Below are 24,663 nucleotides of genomic sequence, written 5' to 3' on the forward strand. Positions count from 1 at the left end.
TATATATATATATATATATATATATATATATATATATATATATATATATATATATATATATATAGCGTAAATGATATAATACAACTACAAGAACGTATAAAATGTATCATTTGATGGTTGTTAAAGATATAACATAAAAGACGAAAATTTGAGAGAGAAAATATATATTACGTGTCAAATATTTTCTACGCTATATATATATATAGCGTAGGAAATCTTTGACACGTAATATGTATTTTCTCTCTCAAATTTTCGTCTTTTATATTATATCTTTAACAACCATCAAATGATACATTTTATACGTCCTTGTAGTTGTATTATTTCATTTATACTATACATATATATATATAGCGTAGGAAATCTTTGACACGTAATATATATTTTCTCTCTCAAATTTTCGTCTTTTACGTTATATTTTTCACAACCATCAAATGATACATTTTATACGTTCTTGTAGTTGTATTATTTCATCAGATTCTGTAGTGTTAAATAGTATTGAAGTTGATGTGTTCTAAACTTATATATATATATAGGATGTCTCACACTCTCTTCCGGGCATTTTGTAGGGACGTAGAACAGGTTGAGGTGAACATAAAAGTCCTATACCGTTTTGCGATATTCGCAATAATTATCGAGATATTAATTGTAGAAAACTTGTAAATGATCATGCAGAATATAGTAAATGAGTTATAGTAACGACAACTGCCGTCGTGTACTTATACTTTAGATCAAGTTGAACAAAAAAGTCTTCTACCATTTTCCAAATAATCACATAGATTTTTAATTATTAATTAAAGAAGATTATTGCACGATTTTGCGTGATAGTGCACTCATCTTCTTTAATTAATAATTACAAATCTATGTGATTATTTGGAAAATGGTAGAGGACTTTTTTGTTCAATTTGATCTAAAGTATAAGTACACGACGGCAGTTGTTGCTACTATAACTCATTTACCATATTCTGCATGATCATTTACAAGTTTTCTACAATTAATATATATAATTAATGTATATAATTATTGCGAATATCGCAAAACGGACTTTTATGTTCACCTCAACCTGTTCTACGTCCCCACAAAATGCCCGGAGGAGAGTGTGAGACACTCTGTATATAATTTTCATTAGCATTGAAATTATTCAGTTAGAGAGCACACAGAAATGAAATACTATAATATATACTTAAAACAAACTTGCCCATTTTATGAGCAGCAGGTTTGATTGTCAATCAACTGAATAGTTTTTCCGCTCATTTTCTGTTAGGTTCTCGTTGAGTAAATGGCTTCAAATTTCGCGCATCTTTCATGGGCAGTAACTGCAGAAAAAGCGTCACATCCTCTTTTATTCGGATTTCAAGTAATTTTACTTGACGAAAACTCAATTACTGGATAAAAACTAGTATAACTGTTCAGTAACTGCTCCAAAACCGCATTAAATTTCTGTCAAGGAAGGTGTATTCATGTACACGCCAACAATGAGCTTATCTATTCACTCCGCAGACAATGCTCGGAAGTAATTGAAGCGTTCAGGAGATAGAAACGAGCCGAGTCCCTATAATCCAAGAGATTCTCTTCAAGTATGAAGTCGCCTTACGATGAGCCTCAGAAATTACGCTAAGCTTCGTTAACCGATACCCAAACTCTTCCACGAGGCAATAGGAGCCTCCGTTGCCTCGCGAATCTCGAGCTCGATCATGTCGAAGTTCAACAACCGACAGGAGCATACGTTACGACTCGAAGAGCGACGGATTCTCAAAGCGCTGAGACGCTGAGGCACCCCCAGCACACCCCGCGATTACCAACAACCAGTATCGAGAGCGTCAATGTGCCCCGAGTACGTCGCGAAAACAACTCCCACGATCACCATCGCCCTCGAGCTCCTCCCCGAAGTTGTTCCGAAATTTCCGCGAAATTTTCTCACGGATCGTAAGTCGCGTGCTGGTCGAGGCTCAAGGGGATGACATTTGAGGGCACGTCGACGTTACCGCACGTCACGCTGTGAATAACACCGCGTCGACGCGCGCGCGCGCTCTCGTCGAATAGTTAAATTTCGTGACAGACATACACGCACACAAGAACACATTTACGTACATATAAACACACACACACACACAAGCTTCGTGAACGCATCGCGCGCACGTGTGTTCGATTAGGAGTGCCATGCACGTTAGCTTTCGGCGAGCAAGGCCGCGCGGGCCCGCAAGGGGCGATCGATCGAGCGCGCGTGGTGTGATCGGATATCGACGCTCGCGAAATTCCGAAGCCGAAAATTTCTCACGAGGGTAGGCAGGGTAGACAAGTACGCGCGGGAGATGCTGCCTACCTGCCTGCTTGCCTGTCTGTCTGTCTGCCTGCCTGCCTGCCTGCCTGTCTACTCGCCTGCCTGTGTCCGGGACCGTGTTACTCTCTCTCTCTCTCTCTCTCTCTCTCTCTCTCTTTGGCGGCTGTTATCGATCTTGCCGGTGGCAGCACGCGCGACGCGGAGAGGGAGAGAGAAAGAGCGAGCCCGCGCACACGAGAAGACGTCTCTCTCCTCGGTCTCCCTGCCGCACGTGCGCGCACACACACAGGTGCATGGAATTGCACTCAGAAACACATACACACACATACACCTGCACGCAGACCCGTACCCTCATCTAATGAGCGTCCATGAGCTACATCTACACGCTCGACGAGACTGCTATCTAACTCGAGCGACATCCACACCACGAAGACGATAAGCGTTCGGAAACGTTACGCACACGCGCGCAAAGACCAGCACCTGCTCGAGCGACATACACACACACACACACACACACACATGCCGAGAACATACTACTCTCCACTACTACCATCAGACGGTCCACCACCAAGAAGAGCTTTTCATAGTCTGCGTCCGTGAGCTTCACGTGCTCAGACACACACAACCATCACCGAGCCAATACACAGGCGCACACATACACACCAGTGCTCGGACACATGGACATCCACGTTCGATGCGGAGATAGTATCCCAAGACGGACGGCGGCGCGTACGAGACGCGCGCGGCGCGACGACGAGGAGGAACCCGTGGGAGGCTCGGACGCGTAACCAGCCGAGCTCTGCTCCGCTCCGCCGCGCTGCTCCGCTCTCCTCGAACACCCGCGCCTGACCCGAGAGACTTCAGTAAGCTCGGAGCTTTCAACCGGTCCATCACGGCTCCACGGCGAGCTCCCCGCTCCGGTATCCGCGGCGCGAAACGTACACGCCGCAGCGAGCCCCACGTCTTCCACGGGGTGCCACCCGGCCCAGCCTCCAAGAAATCCCACGAGATTGAAACGAAACGAAAACCGTTCGGGGTAGACTGGAGGTGGAGATGAAGATAGAAAGAGGGTGAGCGGGAGGAACAGAGACTGTGTGCTCCAGCGAGCTGATCCTCAAGTATGACAGACCGAGAGGGTGGTGCTTGGGGGGTGAGTCGCGGGCTGCCGAATTGGTCGAGGATCTTCCCGAGATCGACGCGACTTGGCGATAATTACTAATCGCTCTCTAGCCAACGGCGTCGGTCCATCCAAGACCTTTGGTTCTTCCAACTTCTCTATTTTTCTCGCTGAGTGAGACGACCCCGCCGGCGAAGGAAGGATGAAAACGAGGAAGAGGGCCGTTTCGCGAGGACACGCGGTCCGATGCGGTCTCGAACTTTGGGCCGCGCGCTGATCCTGCCGCGAAATCGCGAAATCGTCCTCGTTGATTCGGTGCTGTGGAAGTGGGCCTTTTTATTCGGCTCCGACGACGTGGGGAAAATGGAAGTCCTCCAGGTGGGGAGGCGATGATCTCGCTCCCGGAAGTAGCTCCCGCAAATCCTGTTGGTCTTTCTATCTATCTCTCTCTCTCTCTCTCTCTCTCTCTCTTTCCCTCTCTCTTTCTCTCTTTTTCCGAGATTCACGTCGATCGCGCGTGGTCTCGCATCTTGTCGCGTGATCTTGCCGCGACCTCGGCGGAGGCCGCGCAGCGAGGGAGCCTCTAATCACCGCGGTAATTTGCGCGCTAATTAGATAACGACACGCGCCGCGGTCGGTGCTTGCGTGGGAAGTGACCGCGAGACGGTCGGCGAGGTGGGAAAATCGGATGGCGTCTGCGGCCGCGCGACTGTCGAACGCGGCATCACCCGAACCTAGTGCAAACGTGTGCCGTCGGGTGTATAGCGGACATATCGAGCGAACCTAATCAAGTGAGGGAAAAAAAAACTACGCGGGCTACGTCCGCGCGTCTGCGTGATCGCAGGTGCTCCCGAATTCTCGCGAAACTCCGAACTTCCCTCAGCGATCAACGACTTCCCGGCCCGTCCAGAATAACGTGGAAGGACGCTGCGTCTGATGCAGATTAACGGAAGATCATCCAGTTAGCTTCGGTGTGTGCAAAGTAATCTCGCAGGATCCTCGAGATCGTTGAGAGGATCGCCTAACCCTTCCGACCTGTCGAGGGCGACGTGGGAAGGTGTGCGATTTTCACGTGTGCCCGTGTTGAAAAAAAATAGTGACGCGCGGTCGGGGAGAATGCCACGGCCTGCTAAGGGACGATGATGTCTGCCCGATACGGTGGCCGTCAACGAAGGACTCGATCGTCCATGGAGACGAGCCCTCATGTGCGTGAAGAAATCGCGAATGACATTTTGCAGGAGTGATGGCTATTCCGGGCCGGGCACGCGGGTGTGCTGCGCTCACAAGAAGACACTCCTTGGGAATGCTTCTCTGCCGCAGGTGAGCTGTATTTTGCGCTCGCCGTATTTATGCGGCTCCTCGTGCCGATCGCGGCGCAATCGAATTTGCGTATCGGAGAATTGATTTTACCCCCCGCGAATCGGACGTCTCTATGCTCGCCCCTCGTATAAATAATCGATGAGCCGCCCGTACTCATTTGCACTCCCGACGAATTCGGAATTTGCGGAATTTCTTGCCGTTAGAGCTCTCGAAAAACCGCCGCGACGGACGGCAACTGTGCTTAATGTCAGGCGAAAAATGTCGGAATCTCACGCGGCGCGAACACGTGCTCATTTTCCACTCTCTGTGATCTGACATATGCGTGTGAACTGAAAAATACATTTGTGCACAGAGTGTCCGACAATTTGTTACTCAACTGTGATGATGAGCACAGATAAATTGGTCAAACTCGTCAAACTGAACACAAAACTCCTCTGCCATTTCGCAAACAATCGCGTAAAATTTTTAATTATTAATCAAAGAAGATCGATGAAAGATCACATGCGATACGATTGATGAGCTGTAATGGTAACATCGTGAAACTAAACGGAAAAATCCTCTACCATTTTCCAAATAACCATGTCAATTTTTAGTCATTAACCTTTAGGCTGCAGCGTTATTTTTATCAACGTTTTAATTACGGCGTGAAAACCTCCACCGACCCCATTTCTTTTTTTACATAAGAAAAAATATAACAAAAACATTTAGATATTATTTAAATAAAATGTTTACTTGCAATTTCTAGTAATTTAATAAAATTTTTTTCTCAAAAGATATCGTACAAAAACTATTCTTGAAGTCCTGTTGAGAACCCACGTCATAGCCTAAGGGTTAATCAAAGAAGATTGGCGAATGATCACACGCGATACCGTTGATGAGCTATGATGGCGATGCCGTGTACTTGCACATTAAATGAACTGGATGAAGAAGTTCTATATTATTTTGCAAATAATCACGTATTTTTAGTTATTAATCCAAGAAGATTGGTGAATAATCACGCGCAATACAATAAATGAGCTGTGATGGTAACGTCGTGTTCTTGCATATCAGGTGGAAATGAACAAAAAAGTCCTCTGTCATTTTACAAATAACAACGTAGATTTTTAGTTATCAATTAAAGAAGTCTGGCGCACGATATCCGCCATAATGCACCAATCTTCTTTAATTAATAACTAAAAATTTACGTGGTCATTTGTGAAGAACTTTTTTTGTTCAGTTTGATTTAATGTACGAGAACGCGACGTCGTCACCACAGCTCATCTACCATATTGCGCGTGATCATTCGCCAATCCTCTTTAATTAATAACTCGAAATTCTACGTTGTTGTTTGCGAAGTGGCAGAGGAATTTTGTGTTTAACGAGTTCTCTACCTGTGCACCGCGGCTGCATAACAAATCGTCAGACACCCTGTGTGCATGGTTGTTGGATCGCTCGAGTTAAAAAATGGTAAGAGTTCGCGATACGTTCCGACACGTGCTTTAAATACGACGACACCCCGTCGACCGTCGGCTTACATACAGAAGCGCATAGATAGCATATCGTAGTAAAAATAACTGGGGCGCGCTACGCAACGCGCTTAAATATAATAAGCAACCACGCGAGAGAAAGAGAGAGAATGTCTCATTGAACGTGCCACATACCGCACGACGTCATGACATTCCAATTATCCGCAGTCTCGGTTCCAATTTAGCGGACAAAATGTCGCGAGCCTCACCGACAGGATAATCATCGAAAGGAAACGCATTAACAAGGGACTTAATACGAAGCGGTTATTCTCGTTGAGAATTGCAGACGGCGCGGCGAGCGGCTCTCGTGAATATTGAATCGTGTAATTTCATAATTCAGTGTGATTAGACGTGGATTTCCCCGGTGGGTCGTTGCCTTCGATCTCCGGAGACGGAAAGAGGATGAAAACGCGCAAAGGAGGTGGTTTACTTAACGGGGGTGGCAGCGACGGCGGTGAGGGGTGATGGCACTCGTATGCGAGTTATACAAGTCATAGCAATGAAATAGGAAATTCGTGGGATCGCCGTCGATCCACGACATTTGTAGGTGACGTTCCGGGCATTCAGGCGGAGTTCATAAACTCTCAAAGTGTTCCCCGGCATTTACGTACCCGTTTGGTCATGTGAATGATCGCGAGGACGAACGAGATACCAAGAGATGCGGGATTACGTTCATCGACACTAATCGACAATCGATGGAAGACCGAAGTTCACGCGGAGAGAATTTTATAATAAACATTGCTATATAGAATTTTATAACCGAGGATCAATATTCCGCAGTAACTGATTATCTTTTCACTTTATATTTCAGCGACTAAAATGTACTGTTAACAAATTTGCTATATTTCTAGCGAAATTTCTATGTTCCTAAGCAAAGTGAATCTTACTAACAGTCTATTTTTGCACTGCTACACAGTAAAATATCCTAACAAATGCATTTACTCAATTTACTTTCCTTCTTTTAAATAATACTTATCCTCAGCAATATTTTCTTGATGATAATCTTAAGATATACTTCATTATAAATTAGAAAAACTTATTATCATATACTCAAGAAAATAATTAATTCTTCTCACAAAAATATTCTCTATCACAAAAATATTGTTCACAAGAATATCTGTATTATTTAAGAAAACTCCATCTCGAAGAAAAAGTTTGCTCGATTCTATGTGATAACTGCAATTTTTTGTTTTAATTTAATAATATTATCTTGACTGACATATTAAACTCGCAACGAATCAAAATGTATTTTCAATAAATTGGATGCTTATGATAGATTTGTGGATATCTAGACTTATGAAATATTGGAAACAAGTAATATTTATTTAAACGCTGTATGTATTTTTCTGTGTGTGTAGAAATATAAAATTAATAGGAATTTATATGAAAAAAGAAAACTTTAATATTCTCTCCGTGCACATATTTTACGATTATACGTATGTTTATATGTGAGAAATGAACTTCATATTAAAGTATTGTCATTCTACAAGCTACAATTACTTCTTCGAATTGCGATGAATCATAAAAAAAAGAGAAAAACAGATGGATAAATGCAGATTCGTCTAGATATTTCACAAACAACTACGTAAAATTTTGAGTTTTCTTTAATTATTATAATTTTTTATTTTAAATTATTAGGTCAAACTGAACAAAAAAGTCTTCCACCATTTGCCCCACGTAGATCTTGAGTTATTAATTATTAATTACAAGCATGTGACAGGATACGTCACAACTCACCTGCTGAATTGCGCGTATGTGTAACTATTCGTCAATCTTTCTTAATTAATAACTAAAAATTCTACGTAGTTGTAAGAAACTTTGTGTTCAATTTGACGAGTTCTATCTACAACGGGTGTGGCAATGATTGTCAGACGCCCTGCATAGAAAGAGAGGAAAAATGATGACGTCACGGAGAAATTCGCGAAACTTCTTTCAGATTCGAGTTTGCGGTGCTCGCAAAGGCGCATGCAAGTGCCGGAAAGCAAAGGGGCAACGAGACGTGAAGCTTCCTCATTCGCACGGCTCTCGTAGCGAGCATAACTGAACGTTCCTATTGCGCTCGATGCACGTTACATTAAGCTCAAGGTGATATGGAAGCAGAAGACGAAGTGGATGATGAGTTGTCGGAGGCCGCCGACACGGAAGTAATTAAACAATTTGCATTAATGCTTTCGTCGCGTTGTAACCGTGCAGCTACGTTTCGACAATATGTCTGAACAAATTAAGGAATGTTTTTGACGACGTCGGAGTTATTTTCAAAAATTATGTGTGAGAGAAGAGGAGTTCGTGTAAAAGAGGAAGGCAATAAATTACATTTCGAATTTACACGTTGCCGCATAGAAAAGAATCAATCCGTCCAAATCCGGATGCTGCTCTTGACGTAACGACGGAAGTCGCACAGTTATCGCGCGCGCGCGCGCGATTTCCTGACCGCACATTACATGTCGCGAGCTAACTCGGACGAATCAGGTATAAAAATCGCGCACGGCCAACAGTTTCTTTTTCGTTTAGTCTATACTAGCGAAGTCACAGATCGTCTTACCCCGCGATACCTATCGTAGGCGAATCACAACAACAACATCGAGAGCTTCGAGACAATGAAGATCTCGACTAAGCCGGTGTCCTCGCGGACCCCGGAGAAGGACGAGTGTCCTTTGGTGCGCTCGTTCAATCCCCAGGAATCGCAACGTGCAGCCAATCCCGCCGACGACAGTCCCGAAACACTCAAAACGTCCGCGCGACCAGAATCAAAAATAGTACCCCTAAGTACAAGTACAAAGACTGACGTGAAGGAGGGCAGATTATGCAGGAGCAAGAAGGTCAGCTGCCAAGACACCATACACGAATACGACGAGGACGACAACCTCACCATAGACAGAGTCGGCAGGTAAACTATTCGAGGAAATGTCATACGGAGAAAGGAGATTGTGCGAATTAATGGACACCGGCACAATTAAACGTACTTGAAGGAAGAATTTCTGGTTCTTAAGAGCCAAATTCGGTTCTTAATAATCAAAAATTCTGTTATATATATATATAAATAATGTTCTGTTATATATATAAATAATGAACACATAATAGCATATATAATATACTGAGAAAAATATACTTGAAAATATTATTTATAGAATATAAAGTTTATTTCTATAAATATTTATAGAAATAAACTTTATATTTCACAAATAAATTTTCAAATCATTTTTTTGGTGTAGCACATTTAAAACGAAAGCATAATAGATTATTGCGGAATATTCATATATTCTTCGGTTATAAAATTCTATAATAATTTTTATTACAAAATTCTCTTTGAGCACAGCTAAATATATTTTGCTTGAAGGAAATATAAAAAGAAAAAGAAATATTTGAAAATTTATTTGCGGTATATAAAGTTTATTTCCGTGAAATAAAGTTTTTCTACAAGTAAAAAAAAAACTTTATATCCTATAAATAAATGTTCAAATATTTTTTCTAAGTATAGAATTTCTGATTCTTTGGATGGAATTTTACTTATTAGAGCCAAAAATTCCGTTTCCTTCCAGGAAAACACGTTTAGTTGTGCACGAAGAGAATTTTATAGCAAAAATTATTATAGAATTTTGTTACCAAGGACATGCTGGAGTAATTTATTATCTTTTCATGCGCTATTTATATTTTGAGGACTGAAATATTCTATTAAAAAATATACTGTGTGTTACTTCTTGCACCACTGGAAATAGAAAAATCAAAAAGAAAATTTTATGAAAGAAACTATAATAAATATACATTCTTCTCACGTGCCATTGTTGCGTTAATTCACAGCTACTCTTTTTCTCAATGCAAATGTAAAAGAACTATCAAATGTTCATTTTCTATTACATCTTTTTCGTCACTGTTCCATTCCTTCCACTCAATAACACTCTTTACGACGACCCTCACGACATAAAGGTACCTGGAGACACATCCCGCTCTAGTAGAGACGTGGCTGCGGGAGAATGCGAGCCTCCAGCTTCGACAACGATTGCAGAGCACATGTATACAACAGCAAACGAGAGCACCGAGCACGTCATCGAGCGTGCATCAAGAGGAAAGTCTCCTCCTCGGACACGGCAAACGCAACAGCGTCACGTCCGATCTCTTTCAAACTTGGCTGGCTTCGAGTTCACCCGCGAAGCGCAGCAAGAGTCCCAACAGGTAACTAACTTCGACAACGGCATAGTAATATGCAGCGATGTCGCTTTGCTATTTCGCGCTCTGCTGAAGAAACTGAATAGGCACGAGATTAGCACGAGCCGACAAATCAATCGTCGGAATTGACCTTGCGCACACGATCTTTACGTCCGCCAAGCTACTAAACCACCTTCCAGGACTCACAGCTTGTTGATGGGTCGTCGCGAAGAGCTGGGCCGGCTGGACGAGAGCGACCTGTTCATGGAGCTAATCCGGGATGTGGCAAACGAGCTCGACATCAACGTGCTCTGCCATAAGATCCTGGTGAACGTCGGCCTACTCACCCACGCCGATCGCGGCAGCCTGTTCCTGGCGAAGGGACCCTTAGAGGATCGGTACCTGGTGGCGAAGCTATTCGACGTCACCCAGGACACCGAACTCGAGGAGGCCGTACAACGGGCTAAGAACGAGGAGATTAAGATACCGTTCGGAGTCGGTATCGCCGGTTACGTGGCGCAGACTAAGGAAATTATCAACATCACGGACGCTTACAAGGTTTCCCTAACTTATACTTTCTCTCGGGGCCGCGGGGAGGGGGAGGAAGAAGAGGATGCGATCGATTCGTCGCTGTACTGCGCGTTTACGCACGTTGAACCCTTCAACGAAACGATCTACACGGCGCTGTAATTAATATGACGAAAGTCGCACGATAAAGAGAGAGTAAGAATGAGTGAGTGAGTGAGTGAATAAAGAAAAAGAGAGTGGGAGAGAGAGAGAGAGAGAGAGAGAGAGAGAGAGATATCGTATAATTAACTCTCTAAATAGCCTAGCCAACGACGGCCATTAATTAATCGACGTTACGAGTTTACACCTTTACCGCTGTTGTTGTTGTCGTCGTCGTCGTCGTTGTCGCTGACATTAAAACGGATATTTCCGTCGCGTTTCCATCAGGATCCGAGGTTCAACAGCGCCATCGACATGCGGACTGGGTACAAGACGACGCTGATCCTGTCGATGCCTATCTGCAACTACGAGGGCGACGTCATCGGAGTTGCTCAGATCATCAACAAAACGAACGGCAGCAACGAGTTCACCGAGAGGGACGTCGAGGTGTTCCAAAGGTATGTGTGTACATGTATGTACGTGTTGTGTATGCATTATATCGAGGCAAATGTGGAAAGAGTATCTCGACGAAGAGAAAAACGATCGTAGTTTCGTATGATCGCGCGTACACTGAGAGCAAAAATATCTAAGAAATAGTATATATTTATTCGCAGTGGGGGCTGATAATATATTTACTTATACTAACATAAAACACTAACATATTTATTTATATTAGTATATTAGTATAAAATATCCCTCAAATAAGAAGATATACATTTTCTCAAGGGCTTAAAAAAATCTTAGCTTCTCGTGAAAACAATTATTTATTCTACTTAAATAAAAGAATTTAGATTTCAGTAAATATGTTATTAATACTCAGGAAAAGAAACAGCCTGAGTGGCTCACATATAAATCTGATTGTGTCAATCAGATTTAATAGTAAAATACGGAACAACTAATTATGTGGTTACTACAACCGCAGAGCAATTGCTGAGTCATTGGCGTTGCAGCACTGATCATATCTGGTTGCTCCAATCAGAAAGTATACATGATAAGATAGACCATACAATTATTGGCACCTCTTTTAGTCATTTGCACTCTAGAAAAACTTAGTTTTTCATACAATCAACATTGCTGTTAAGCTTTTTGCAGGCATTTTATGATTCCAAAAAAAATATGTGTAACTAAAACTGTGAATTGATGCCGCTGGTCATAAGAAAAACCGGGTTTTTCTATAGTGCCAGTGTTTGAGAGGGACATTAATAATTGTGCGGTTTATCCCAAATATCACCCCAACCGATTTCTGGTTGTCACAAGCAGCTCACATGCAACTACATTGATGTAATTGGTGTAGCAACTGTCACATCAACCATATTCATTATACCGTTACACCAAGATAATTGGGATGATGTAACTGCGCACAACAAAATATTTCTGATTATATGCACCATATCTCTTCTCTTTCCGTGCGCTCGCACCAAGGAAATATTTACTATTTTTTTTAGATATTTTTTCTCTCAGTGCAGCAACGAGGACCGCGAGCGCAGGCACCGCATTCGATGAACGAAATGTCATTCGGGGCAAGAGAAAGAGAGAGTACTTACATTAAGCTGATTGCATAACACAAGGCCGCCGTGCGTTACAAGGCTCCGCGCGCGATCCCCGTAACGCAATTATAATCGGCGCCGCGTGCGATCGATACGTTTATTAATACTATTTCCCGTCTAATTTTACGACGCATCGATTATCAGATACCTCACCTTTTGCGGCATTGGGATACAGAACGCACAATTGTTCGAGCTGTCCGTGCAGGAGTACAGGCGCAATCAGATACTCCTCAACCTGGCGAGGAACATATTCGAGGAGCAGAACAATCTCGAGTGCCTTGTCACGAAGATCATGACCGAAGCGAAGGAGTTGCTCAAGTGCGAGAGATGCGCCGTTTATCTGCTGGATTTGGACTGCGGCGAGGCAGTAAGCGCACTTTTGCCCGCGAAAAAGCACGGCGTGATGTAGTCCGCGATATCTTATCGCCGAACCATGACGAGAGTCGCAGAATAGGAGATGCAAATGAGCGTAGAGGGGGAGAGGAAGAGAGCGAGAGAGAGAGAGAGAGAGAGAGAGAGAGAGAGGGAAAAAGAGAGAGATGTCCTGCTCCTGCAGGCGTATTCGACTTCCGACGTCACTTTGAGTTCCGATCTCGATTTTTCCGCGGCATGACGTCTCATTATTGCCTCTCAGGCTAATACGCCTGAGCATTCTCAATTTGCAAGAGCAGACGCGAACGCGATTAATTAGGCGGATTAAATTAATCGAGGCGCTTTAATCGCCTGGCGCGGCTATTAAAGGCACGACGAGAGAGATTTTCCGCGTCTCGTTTCAGGGCCATCTCGAGAAAATCGTCGAGCGGCCCGGGAAATCGGTGCAAGAGAGCAGAAAGCCGCTGTCGAGGCGAGAGGTGAGTGACACCGCCACGTGTTACTCGAATTCGTAAGTCTGATGATCTTTTTCTCTTTCCTGGCGGCTCAGAGCAACAACATCGACATGGAGGACATTATGCAGCAGCACGTGAGTGACTCGATCTCTTAGTGCGAAATGCGCATGCGGATGAATATGAAAAATGCAACTTTGTTTTTCCAGCAGCTCTCTCCGATATAAAGCGAACGTATCTCACCGTTTCCACGTTCAATTCACGTGACGTTAATCAACGCTACAAACGAATCCCTGCTCAATAGTTATACTTGCCTTTAGGCTCCTAATCCCCCGCGGCGAAACATTTGATTGATGACATTAAAAGCGAGTAGATGCATGCCCAAAATTCCTGCAGCATACGTGAAAATAAAGAGATTCAAAAAAATGACACTTGCAATCGATTAGGCACACACCTTTAAAATATCCCGAGCACTTTTCTCTTGTTCTAACAATCTAACAATCAATAAATTATCATCAAATTAACGTGACATGCAATCTACGCATCCTTTTTAATCTACATTTCCTCGTTATCTTGTCACATTAATTTTATTATTTTATTGATTATTACAGGGAAAGGGAAAGTGTTGATTATTACAGGGAAAGGAAAAGGGAATATTTTGAAAGTGTATCTTTTTATTTCGACGTACTTTGCAGGAATTTGTAACATGCGTTCCTCGCGATTTCCTCGCTTTTAACATCATCAAACAAGACTTCCGCGACGAACAGCCAGGAGCCTTAATCTTGCCGAATATAATTCGTTGCAAGTTTTCCAACATGAATTCATATCAGACGACTAGAAAATGCCTACTTTAGAAACGACAGCGCAATACCAATGGCAAAGAGGAACTGCTAACTAGAATCGACGAATCTGGATTGGCAATTTTTTACAACGTTCTTACGTCTGTGTCTCAGACATCCTCCGACGGCAACAAATTCACCATGGTCTTCGAGATGGAGAACGAGACGCAAGAAGCCCGAGTCTATCGGCCAAATACGAGCGACCTATCGAGCTCGTTGGGACAAATCGCGAGGTACATCGCCGCTACGGGCCAAATCCTTAACATCGGCGACGTCACCACATGGCTGAAGAAGGATGTGATGGAGAGCGGGAGAGAACCGATCAGGAGTATTCTCTGCATGCCGATCGTCAACGGGCAGAGAATCGTCATCGGGGTCGCCCAGTTAATCAATAAGGTTCGCATTTGTCATTATCGATAACACAAACACTTCATGCGATTTTTTCCCCTCACGGAGAAAAAAATTAGTTGAATTAACGTGAAAATAAATGAATGAAATGTATTTTTATTGAAAAAAGAATTTTCTAGTTCTTACGATCAAACTTGATTCATAAGAAAATCCGTTCCAATCAAAGCGCATTTGTTTCGTCCGTTGTTACGTTAACTAAACCAATCATTTTCTTCATATTTTACTATGTCTGTACGCATTACTTGAGCATATAGCATGAGAAAATATATTAAAATTGTTTTTCATGTAAATTCTTTTGAATTTAATATATTAAAATTGTTTGAATTTAATATATTAAAATTGTTTTTCATATAAATTCTTTTGAATTTTACTATTTTCTAACAGTGCAGAATAGATTATCAATGTACCGAAAAAAAAATGCTTGAAAATTTATTTGTGAGAGATATAAAATTTATTTCACAAAATCAATTTAATTTCACAGAAATAAATTTTGTTTCTCAAAAACAGATTTTATATCCTACAAATAAATTTTATTTCTGTGAAACAATCCAGATAGACTTTCGTGATCATCACGTGCGGTAATCGATTTATGATAACTTTACAAAATATTTATTATATATATGGAGACACATATACTTATATTAAATGAAGCATTACATTTATATCATGCGATGATTACAATTTTTTGTTCATGCAGCAATGAATTAACTTAAAAGTTGCCCGCATATCATGTAATATTTATGAAATTGTACCATTGAAAATTTTAAATTATATTTAATGAAATATTTTATCTCAATTCGTGATAGCATTTTGTAATCAATGTGTGAAGTAATTGTATGCGATAAATATGATTGAATATAAACTACTTGTTTGTGTCGCATAAAAGAAGATAAACATTATGTCAATATGAAGTATACAAATATCGATTTTAATACATCGAATCCTGTTTGGGGTTCGAAACTTCGATTCTTGAAACAATGATCGATAAAATAGGAGGTTCTAATTCCTTGAGCGAGGCAGCACACTGTATATATAATAATCAAAGCATGTCTATATGATGTAAATATGCTAAATCTAAAAAGAGAAACAATTTTATAGACACGATGTAAACTTTACATTAAGTTGTTTTATATTGAGTAAGAAAACTAATTACCAAAATATGTCTGTATTTGCCAGTAAACTGAATGACACATTGTTTTGAGTAAAAATTTAGATTTTTTTTCGTATTTCTATTTTGTCATTATATATTGTACATATGACTAACATGTGATAGGGTCATAAGGAATGTAACCTTTAAGGCCATTCTACAATAGCTGTAAGAATATGGCTGTAAGGCTGTAACGTGAGCTGTCAGCAAATGAAAATAATTCATTTCGAGTCTTACAGCCTTACAGCCATATTCTTACAGCTATTGTAGAATGGCCTTTATGCATTACGTGATTCTACGCACCGTAAAGTTACTGCAACATTTACATATATCTGTCTATCTGGGAAAGTTTATTTTTGTGGAATAAAATTTATTTCTATGAATAAATTTCATATCTCACAAATATTTGTTCAAGTATTTTTTTCTCAGTGTATTAAAGAACATACACTGAGAAAAAATACTTGAAATTTTATTTGTAATAAAAGATATAAAGTTTATTCATCATTAAATTTTATTTCACAAAAATAAACTTTATTTTACAGAAATAAACTTTATACCCGACAAATAAATTTTCAAATATTTTTTCGATGTAGCACATTGTTTTTAATAGTACTTTTCAGTTTCTAAAATAGATAAATAGCAAATATGAAAGAAAAGGATAATCAATTACTACAAAATTCAAACTAATCCTCGGTTATAAAATTCTACAGTAATTTTTGCCATAAAATCCTTTCTGTATATAATTTTGCGTCAAGCAACATCGATAACGAGAAATTATCTGCAGGACAACGGCACGTCGTTCACCGACTCAGACGTCTCGATATTTGAGGCGTTCGCCATCTTCTGCGGCCTCGGCATCCACAACACGCAGATGTACGAGTCCGCCTGCAAGCTGATGGCAAAGCAAAAGGTGGCCCTCGAGTGTCTCAGCTATCATGCGACTGCCAACAACGACGACGCTCTGAGGTTGACCTCCGATCTCATACCGTCCGCGGAAACATTCAACCTCTACAGTTTCACTTTCATCGACTTCGATCTCACAGACGAGGACACGTGTCGTGCCACTATCAGGATGTTCAAACAGTGCGATCTGATACAGAAATTTCATATACCGTACGATGTCCTGTGCCGATGGATTCTCAGTGTGAAGAAAAATTATAGGTGGATATTTCGATAGTTTCCCTCGAACCTTTCACTTCTACGACTACTTTCTCGCGCCACGATTAGATCTAGATCGATATTCATTGTTTGCCGAGTAATTTAACAAATCATAAATAAATCAACATAAATCTCTAATTATCAATCTGTAGTATTTCGTACACAAAATATTGATTGGCAAACAGGGTTAAATAACAATCCATAAACGCGAATCTATATTAAACCATGTTCTCTTAATCAAAGAAATCACAAATAATCTACAACTACTGAACACTGATCTTAGTTGCACCTTCGAAATGACTCGTAATTTTACTGTACTTCGTGTGAACTATGATCCCATATACTTTTTTGAAGCCTTTTGACGAAACCTTTTATTACTCAGACCGGTAAAGTACCACAACTGGAGGCACGCGCTGAACGTCGCGCAAACGATGTTCGCGATGTTGAAAACCGGCAGAATGGAGCAGTTCATGACCGACTTGGAAATTTTGGGACTGCTGGTGGCTTGTCTTTGTCACGATCTGGACCACCGCGGCACCAACAACGCCTTTCAAACGAAAACGGAATCACCGTTGGCGATCCTCTACTCGACGAGTACAATGGAGCATCATCACTTCGACCAATGCGTCATGATTCTCAATTCCGACAGCAACAACATCTTTCAAAGCCTCTCGATGGAGGATTACAGGCGAGTGATGAGGGTCGTGGAGAGTGCTATCTTGTCGACCGACTTGGCGATGTACTTCAAGAAGAGGAATCGCTTTATGGAGGTGATCGACGAAGGCGAATTCGACTGGCAAAGCGAAGAGAAGAAAGAATGTAAGCCGTCCTTTCACATTATTGTCATTACTGTTATTGTCAATTTCCACTTAATAATTAATCAAAAAACAAGGAATAATATAATTGGCCAATAAAAAGCGAACACTAGGTAGTCGTGCGTGTAGAATAAAAAAAATGAATACTGCAGGTAATAAATGTACAAATGTTTTGGTCCCACTTGTGTTAAGATAAAAGTACCAATTTCTAAATACGTACCTAATCCTGGACATTCTTATTGTTTTGATCTTTAAATACGAATATTTAAACTTTAACATAGTATATATTGAACATTAAACATATATATGCATATATTTAATATATAAATATATTTCTTGTGAAAGTTTAAATATTCGTATTTAAATACCAAAACAATAAAAATCGCATTTAAATACCAAAATAATAAAAATCGTATTTAAATACCAAAACAATAAAAATCGTATTTAAATACCAAAATAATAAAAATCATATTTAAGTACCAAAACAATAAAAATCGTATTTAAACATCAAAACAATTCAGAATTAGGTACACATGTTCGAATGTTAGTATTTTTTTACCTTAATTCATGTAATATTGAAAAGGCTTTAAATATGTGAGACAACGAAACGTTTGTACCCGATAAAAATCATTATAGGATTTTATAACCGAGGAATAAATTAACATTCTGCAATACTTCACTATCCTTTCATTTCATATGTGCTACTTATATTTAAAGAGATGAAATATGCTATTAAAACACTTGCTATGTTTCTAGAAAAAAAAATCTGCTATATTTTTTGTAAAATTTACTATATTTCTTAACAAGACAGACCTCACTGACAGTTCATTTTTAGACTACTAAAAACAAAGTCAAATCGAAAAGAATTTATATATATTTTCACGCGCTACACACGCCACTATCTAACGTTCGGCTCTTATTAGCCAATTATATTATTTCTTGTCTCCCGATTAATTAAAGTCTCGCGTGACTAATTGATTATTCTGCCGTAGTACTGTGCGGCATGATGATGACGGCCTGCGACGTGAGCGCCATAGCGAAGCCCTGGGAGGTGCAGCATCGCGTGGCGAAGCTGGTGGCCGACGAGTTCTTCGACCAAGGTGACTTGGAGCGCCTCCAGCTGAACCAACAGCCGGTGGCGATGATGGACCGCGAGAGGCGAGACGAGCTGCCGCAAATGCAGGTTGGCTTCATCGACGTGATCTGCCTGCCGCTTTACAAAGTCATGTCGGAGACGTTCCCATGGATACTGCCGCTCTACGAGGGCACGATGGAGAACAGGAAGCACTGGCAAGATCTCGCGGAGAAGGTCGAGATGGGGCTCACGTGGATCGACCGCGACACGATCGAGGAGCCGGTGGAAGAATTCGTCTCCTACGAGCCCAAAGACATCGAATTCACGGTCACGACTCTGAACTGCGCCCACGCCGACAAGAAAGAAGTGCCGGACAAGTCGGCGTTCGGCAAGTTCGCCTCGCTGAGGAAAGGCGGTCGTACGTTGAGCAAGGGTGTCCGACATCGTATCAGCAGGTCGCTCTATGCCCGCAGCAGCTCCGAGGACGCCGGCAAGTCGAAGGCGTTGCTGCCGGAGCGGAAGAATCGAAACAAGCTGTGCCTGCTCATTTGACGGCTAACTTCGACGACGCTCGAGAGCATACCGGAGTAATGGCTACACAACATGGCGATACTTGGAAACGAGTATTTAGTTACACACGTCGCAGCTTCCAGGCCGTGGAGGACGGACAGCCTTTAACGTTAGAATCGCCTGCGAAGTTCGACGGGTGAGATCGCGGCTATCATTGAGCGTAAAGAACTTTAGGGTGACCTAGAAGTGGCTCTTTACGACGATAACAGACAATAGCCGGTGGTGAAAGCGTGAATTGCAAGACGGAGAAACCGCCGTCTGCTTGGTTAACACGCGAGGATCACTGTCGAAGGATACTACAATTAGATAAATCGTTCGAAGAGGGTTTGAAGTTACTTTTACAGAAGCGGAGTACTTACGGGAAATGAATCCTTAACAAGAACTCTCTGGCCAGAAAGATAAATAGATAGATAGATAAATAGATAGAGAAAGAGAGGAAAAAAAGAGAGAATGGTGATCGAGGAAATGATCATACCACGACTATTTTACAGTCCAGAATAATCATTCGATAAGATCATCAGTCGATTGAAATGAAAGGAAGAACGAGCAACGGAAATAAGTAACGTTGAGTTTCGCAACTCGTGAGAACCGAGTGCTCGAGACGAGTTTAATTGAATTGGATAATGGAGATGAAGAGAGATTGCCAATATCGGCGAAGAGACGGTTACTAAGCCGAAAAGTGTTTCGATTGCAGAGGATGAGCGAGGAGCTAACCAAAGTAGATCCAAAGATAAACGAGAGCCCGAAATTTCGATCGAGTTGTCGAGAAATCAGTTGACTGTTCAATTGTAGAAACAGAAACGAGTAAAAAAAAAAGAGTACTTGCGTAACAACCACCTCCTCCGGGGATCGTTCCTAGAAAAGGATTCGTACTCGAGGAAGATATTTTATCGATTCCGACGTACATATTCTCCGCGGTACCATTACCAAAAGTAGAAAGCCGACGAATCAAAATAGCGAAACGACAACGCTAATGGCAAACCTTCGCGACGTAAGGACGTAGAAGCATGCACCCCAAAAAAGGGGGAACAGCAGGAGAAGGAAGGGCAGGAGGAAAAAGAAGCAAAAGAGCTCTCCAAATTTCTCGGAGTGAAATATCACGCAAAACGAATGAAAAGTGGCAGTACTTTCACGCGAAGTAATGGTGAACTGTCGCTCAAAATCGCACGAGTGAATGTTTCCTTCGAGTGAATTCTGCGGCCATATGAATAAATGTTTCAATCGATCGTGGTGCGGCAGAATCATTCTTCAATTTCGAGTGGAAATATTCACTGGGCGATTCAGAGTGGAGAGTTCACTCTATACGAGCGAAAAACCACTCGAATTCGAGTGTATTGGTGGTCAATCTACTCTTTGAGTAAAGTTTCACTCCAGGAAATTTAAAGGGAAGGAAAGAGAAAACCTAAGGAAAGGGAGAGATGATCTCACACACATCGGATCCCGAGAAGACTGTTGGCTGTAGGTTTTAAGGCGATAACATGTAGAGGGTATTTGCGTAAAACATGTACATTTAGTCGATGGCTAGGTAGTTAGAACACGGTCGGTCGTTGCACCTCACAACGACATTGCTCATAATCGCAATTGTAGAGCGCGAGGGAGTGTGCTGTGTGTGCATGTGAACGTCGTGACGTCGGGGCGTCGGATGACGAGTTCCATTTTGACAATCTTTTTGTATCACATCTCGATATCTCCTAGGTTATAGTACATATACATATATATGTATATACATATATACAGTTCGGAGGACAAGAAAGGATGGAGGTAACACGTGCTTACGGATTGCAAGGATACGTGCGAAGACGAAGGACTCGCGAATATGCTGCTCCATGATATGCATGAATTTTCACGAGGAATAAGCGCCAATTGTACCGTATCGTGCACATTTCCCGTTTCGCAGGCAACCGACGCGGTTTTAAGGTAAACGAGAAAGTTGCTCAAGTCACTTTAAGTAAATAAGTTTCAAGCATTTCGGATCTTAGGAAAGTTTTCAAAGAAAAAGAGAGAGAGAGAGTTAACACATATTTTGTAAGCGAGCAATCTCGAGCAAATCTGAAGCGTTTTAAATTTTCTAGATAACGGGCTCCCCGTCTCATTAAGTGAGCAGATCGTTTTGAATTTTCTGCAAAGATCTTGAATCGTCACGTCCCTGTAACGTTTTAATTTTTTTCTATCTGAGGAAGATACACAAAATTCTCCGTGTGCTTTTTCTCCGAGAAACTTAGAACTGACTTGGGTAGTCGGGAAATATACGATCCTCACATTTCCCAACGTATGATAACGGGATCTCGCTGTATAACGAAATCGTGAGAATCGTTCTGCGTTTGCAGTTTCAGCGTGAATCTCTTGCTTTGTCGAGTGCGGTCTTGCGTTTTATGGGAGTAATTACGGATCGGGAAATCGACTTTGAATATTAACTGAAAAGTATTCTCTTAAAGTGAATCAGTGAAAATATTTCCGATTGAATCAGCAAAAGGAGTATTTCACTGATAATCAGTGAATATTCGCTGATTTTCAGTGGAATCACTGCCACTTTACTGTCCCGTCTTGTATCTCACTGATTTTGATCAATGGAAATGAGATTTCGTTACAGTCTCTGTACAAATTCGTTGCATCATTGGTTACAAGTGTAGCATCCGAGAGAGGAATGCACTGATTCATGATTGCGAATAATTAACTACTTTTTTAATTAATTATCATGTTTAATTGACGAGTAATATGAGCTAATTCAAATGAAGACCGTTTAGTTGACGATTGATTTCAACAAATTCAATCGAAAATCGTTCGATTGACGATTGGTTTTAACGAATTCACTTGAAGACCGTTCAATTAACGATTGATATGAACAAAGTGAACCAAGGAACCGTTTAGTTAATAATTAAACTTGGTAAATTTAATTAAAAGACAACTGACGCTCAACTGACGATTGAACTCAACAAATTTAATTAAAGAACGTTCAATTAACGATTGATATGAACGAAGTGAACCAAGGAACCGTTTAGTTAATAATTAAACTTGGTAAATTTAATTAAAAGACAACTGACGCTCAACTGACGATTGAACTCAACAAATTTAATTAAAAAACGTTTAATTGACGATTGATATGAGCAAAATCAGTCAATTCAATCAATTATTGCTCAGTGACAATTGATATGCTCCTTTAAATACAGGTCCTGCTCAATCATTGGTATTTTCCACAATGCCACAAAGCTCTGAGAATTGAATATTATCCGCGAAACCAATTGTAACCTTGAGCAATCAAACGCTTTTCAATTGGATTGACTGAATTTGCTCAATCGTCAATTAAACATCTTTTAATTAAATTTGCTAAGTTCAATTGTTAATTGAACGTTCCTTGATTCTCCTTCGTTCATATCAATCGCCGACTGAACGGTCTTTAATTGGATTCGTTGAAATAAGTCGTCAATTAAACATTCTTCGGTTGATTTGGCTTCAATCAATTAGATAAATTAAAACGTATTTGCTCAAATCGCTCGTATTGCGACTCCGATCTTTCTTTCAACAAAAATCAGTGCGCGATAATTGACTCCCATGGTTTCCTTTTTCTCTTGTAGTTTCTTTCCTTTTCTTGTATTCCTTTTTATCCTTTTCTTGTATTCCTCAAACGACATTTAATGCATCGGATTGTCGTGTAAAAATTATTAAATTGAGAAAAATTTAACTAATCATTTTCACAGCTCGGCACTGATTGTACTTTAAAGAGTACAGAATTATGAGGTAATCGGGCTCGCACTTGCGATTTACACTCCCCTGATAGCATCGAGATGCTCGGGAGGAAGCGTTTATTCTCGCGCGCTCAATCCGCTATACTTTCTCCGTAGCGCGACTTTTTAACTCTAATCCAATTCATTCTCCGATGCCATCGCTTGTACGTGTGTACGTAACGATCGTGGGTACATAGCGAGCGGCACTTTAGCGTGTCCGTGATGGTAATCAGTGCTCGTAAACGGAGGCAATGATCGGATTAACTCATGCACGCACGCACGCACGCAACAAACAAAGCGTAATCCGTGACGCAAGCATGATCGCGAGTCCACCGATTATTTCCAGTTCGAGTTTTGTATATTGACTCCCTTCGCGGAAGATTGGCAAACGCGAATCGCGCAGTTCGTGCTATCTTTTTCATACACTGACAGAAATTATTCGACAAAAAATTATCAAATAAATATTTTCGATCAAAATCCGATCAGGAAATGTCCGACGAGAAATTCTCAAATTTTTTATCGGTTTATCTGACAAAATATTGTTATGATCGGAAGTGTCCGATTAAATTTAATCAGACACTCAGACATAAAAATTGATCGGAATTTGACCGGAAATGTCCGTTTGACAATCTCTTGTCGAATAATTTCTCTCTCAGTGTTCGTTTCCATTCCATCCATTCGTTTTGTGCGCGTCTTAGTCGGACGCGACTCCGATTTTTCGACAAAAATCAGTGCGCGATCATTGAGTCTCGTGGTTTCCTTTTTCTTTTATAGTCTCTTTCTTTTTTTATCCTTTTCTTGTATTCCTCAAACGACGCTTAACGCATCGGATCGTGTGAAAAGCCAATATGAGGCGCGATTGGTCATACATATTAACAGAATTTCTCGAAAACGCATCGTGTGTGGGTGTGTGTGTGTGTGTGCTTTCGGCCGAGTCTGAGAATTAAAGCAACACGAGAGTGAGACTGGTTTCTAGTCTTTTGATATAGCTGCGAATCAATATGCCTATCAGAAATTGTTGCACATGGTTAAATAAAATCTGGATGTGCTCAAAAAGAGTGTGTCGTTAATTACTTCATTCATTTGAAGTCCTTAGAGATGACGTAAGTTCATATGACGCTCCCGCTTAGTCCTTAGATAAGAGATGGAAAATAACATCGAGCTCTCATTGCAGTACTAATTGCAGTATCATAGGTAAAAAGTAATATCGGGCTCTCACTGGAACATTGTTACTTTCTCAACCGCGAATACCAATTTCCTTTCCATCACCATGATCGCGTTCACGTGGCGATGCGATCCTTGATTCGTCTAGACGACATCCCAGGGGTCGATTTATCCAACCTCTTGCTAAGCTAACTGACAGTTAAATCTTATATCTATTTCTACCTAATTTAAAGGAAAAACAAAGACAGACGTATGAGTTAACTGTTAGTTAGCTTAGCGAGAGGTTGGAAAAACCGGCCCTAAGTCGCAGGATTCGACGGGATTCTGGAGGAGGACGGACCAATTGGTGGTAGTAGTGGTGCGAT

The 24,663-nt window shown here is 41.2% G+C and overlaps 1 protein-coding gene across 3 annotated transcripts; it reads left to right on the forward strand.

Moving 5' to 3' along the window:
* Nucleotides 1–3,034: 3,034 nt before the first annotated feature.
* LOC116846117 (cGMP-specific 3',5'-cyclic phosphodiesterase-like) lies at nt 3,035–24,561 on the forward strand. Of its 3 annotated transcripts, none has more exons than XM_032819565.1 (13): nt 3,035–4,715; nt 8,157–8,364; nt 8,782–9,107; nt 10,145–10,390; nt 10,564–10,921; nt 11,318–11,487; nt 12,721–12,943; nt 13,353–13,427; nt 13,490–13,537; nt 14,354–14,635; nt 16,579–16,955; nt 17,335–17,771; nt 18,760–24,561. In XM_032819565.1, the coding sequence occupies exons 2-13, from the start codon at nt 8,311–8,313 to the stop codon at nt 19,392–19,394; spliced, it is 3,231 nt and encodes a 1,076-aa protein (XP_032675456.1). In that variant the 5' UTR covers nt 3,035–4,715; nt 8,157–8,310; the 3' UTR covers nt 19,395–24,561. The 3 variants fall into 3 exon arrangements, with proteins under 3 accessions (XP_032675456.1, XP_032675458.1, XP_032675457.1); XM_032819567.1 differs by having other exon boundaries at nt 3,036–4,715; nt 8,157–8,689; XM_032819566.1 differs by having other exon boundaries at nt 3,036–4,715; nt 13,499–13,537.
* The last annotated feature ends 102 nt before the right edge of the window (nt 24,562–24,663 follow it).

This window comes from Odontomachus brunneus, unplaced genomic scaffold (genome assembly GCF_010583005.1).
Source record: "Odontomachus brunneus isolate Ranch 3 - 2012 unplaced genomic scaffold, Obru_v1 Obru_scaffold_060, whole genome shotgun sequence".
Lineage (NCBI taxonomy): Eukaryota > Metazoa > Arthropoda > Insecta > Hymenoptera > Formicidae > Odontomachus > Odontomachus brunneus.

Coding starts and splice junctions, on each gene's coding strand:
- LOC116846117 (XM_032819565.1), top strand. CDS start 8,311: ATGGAAGCAGAAGACGAAGTGGATGATGAGTTGTCGGAGGCCGCCGAC. Junction 13,538..14,353: donor AGGACATTATGCAGCAGCAC/GTGAGTGACTCG, acceptor TCTGTGTCTCAG/ACATCCTCCGACGGCAACAA. Junction 16,956..17,334: donor AGTGTGAAGAAAAATTATAG/GTGGATATTTCG, acceptor TTTATTACTCAG/ACCGGTAAAGTACCACAACT.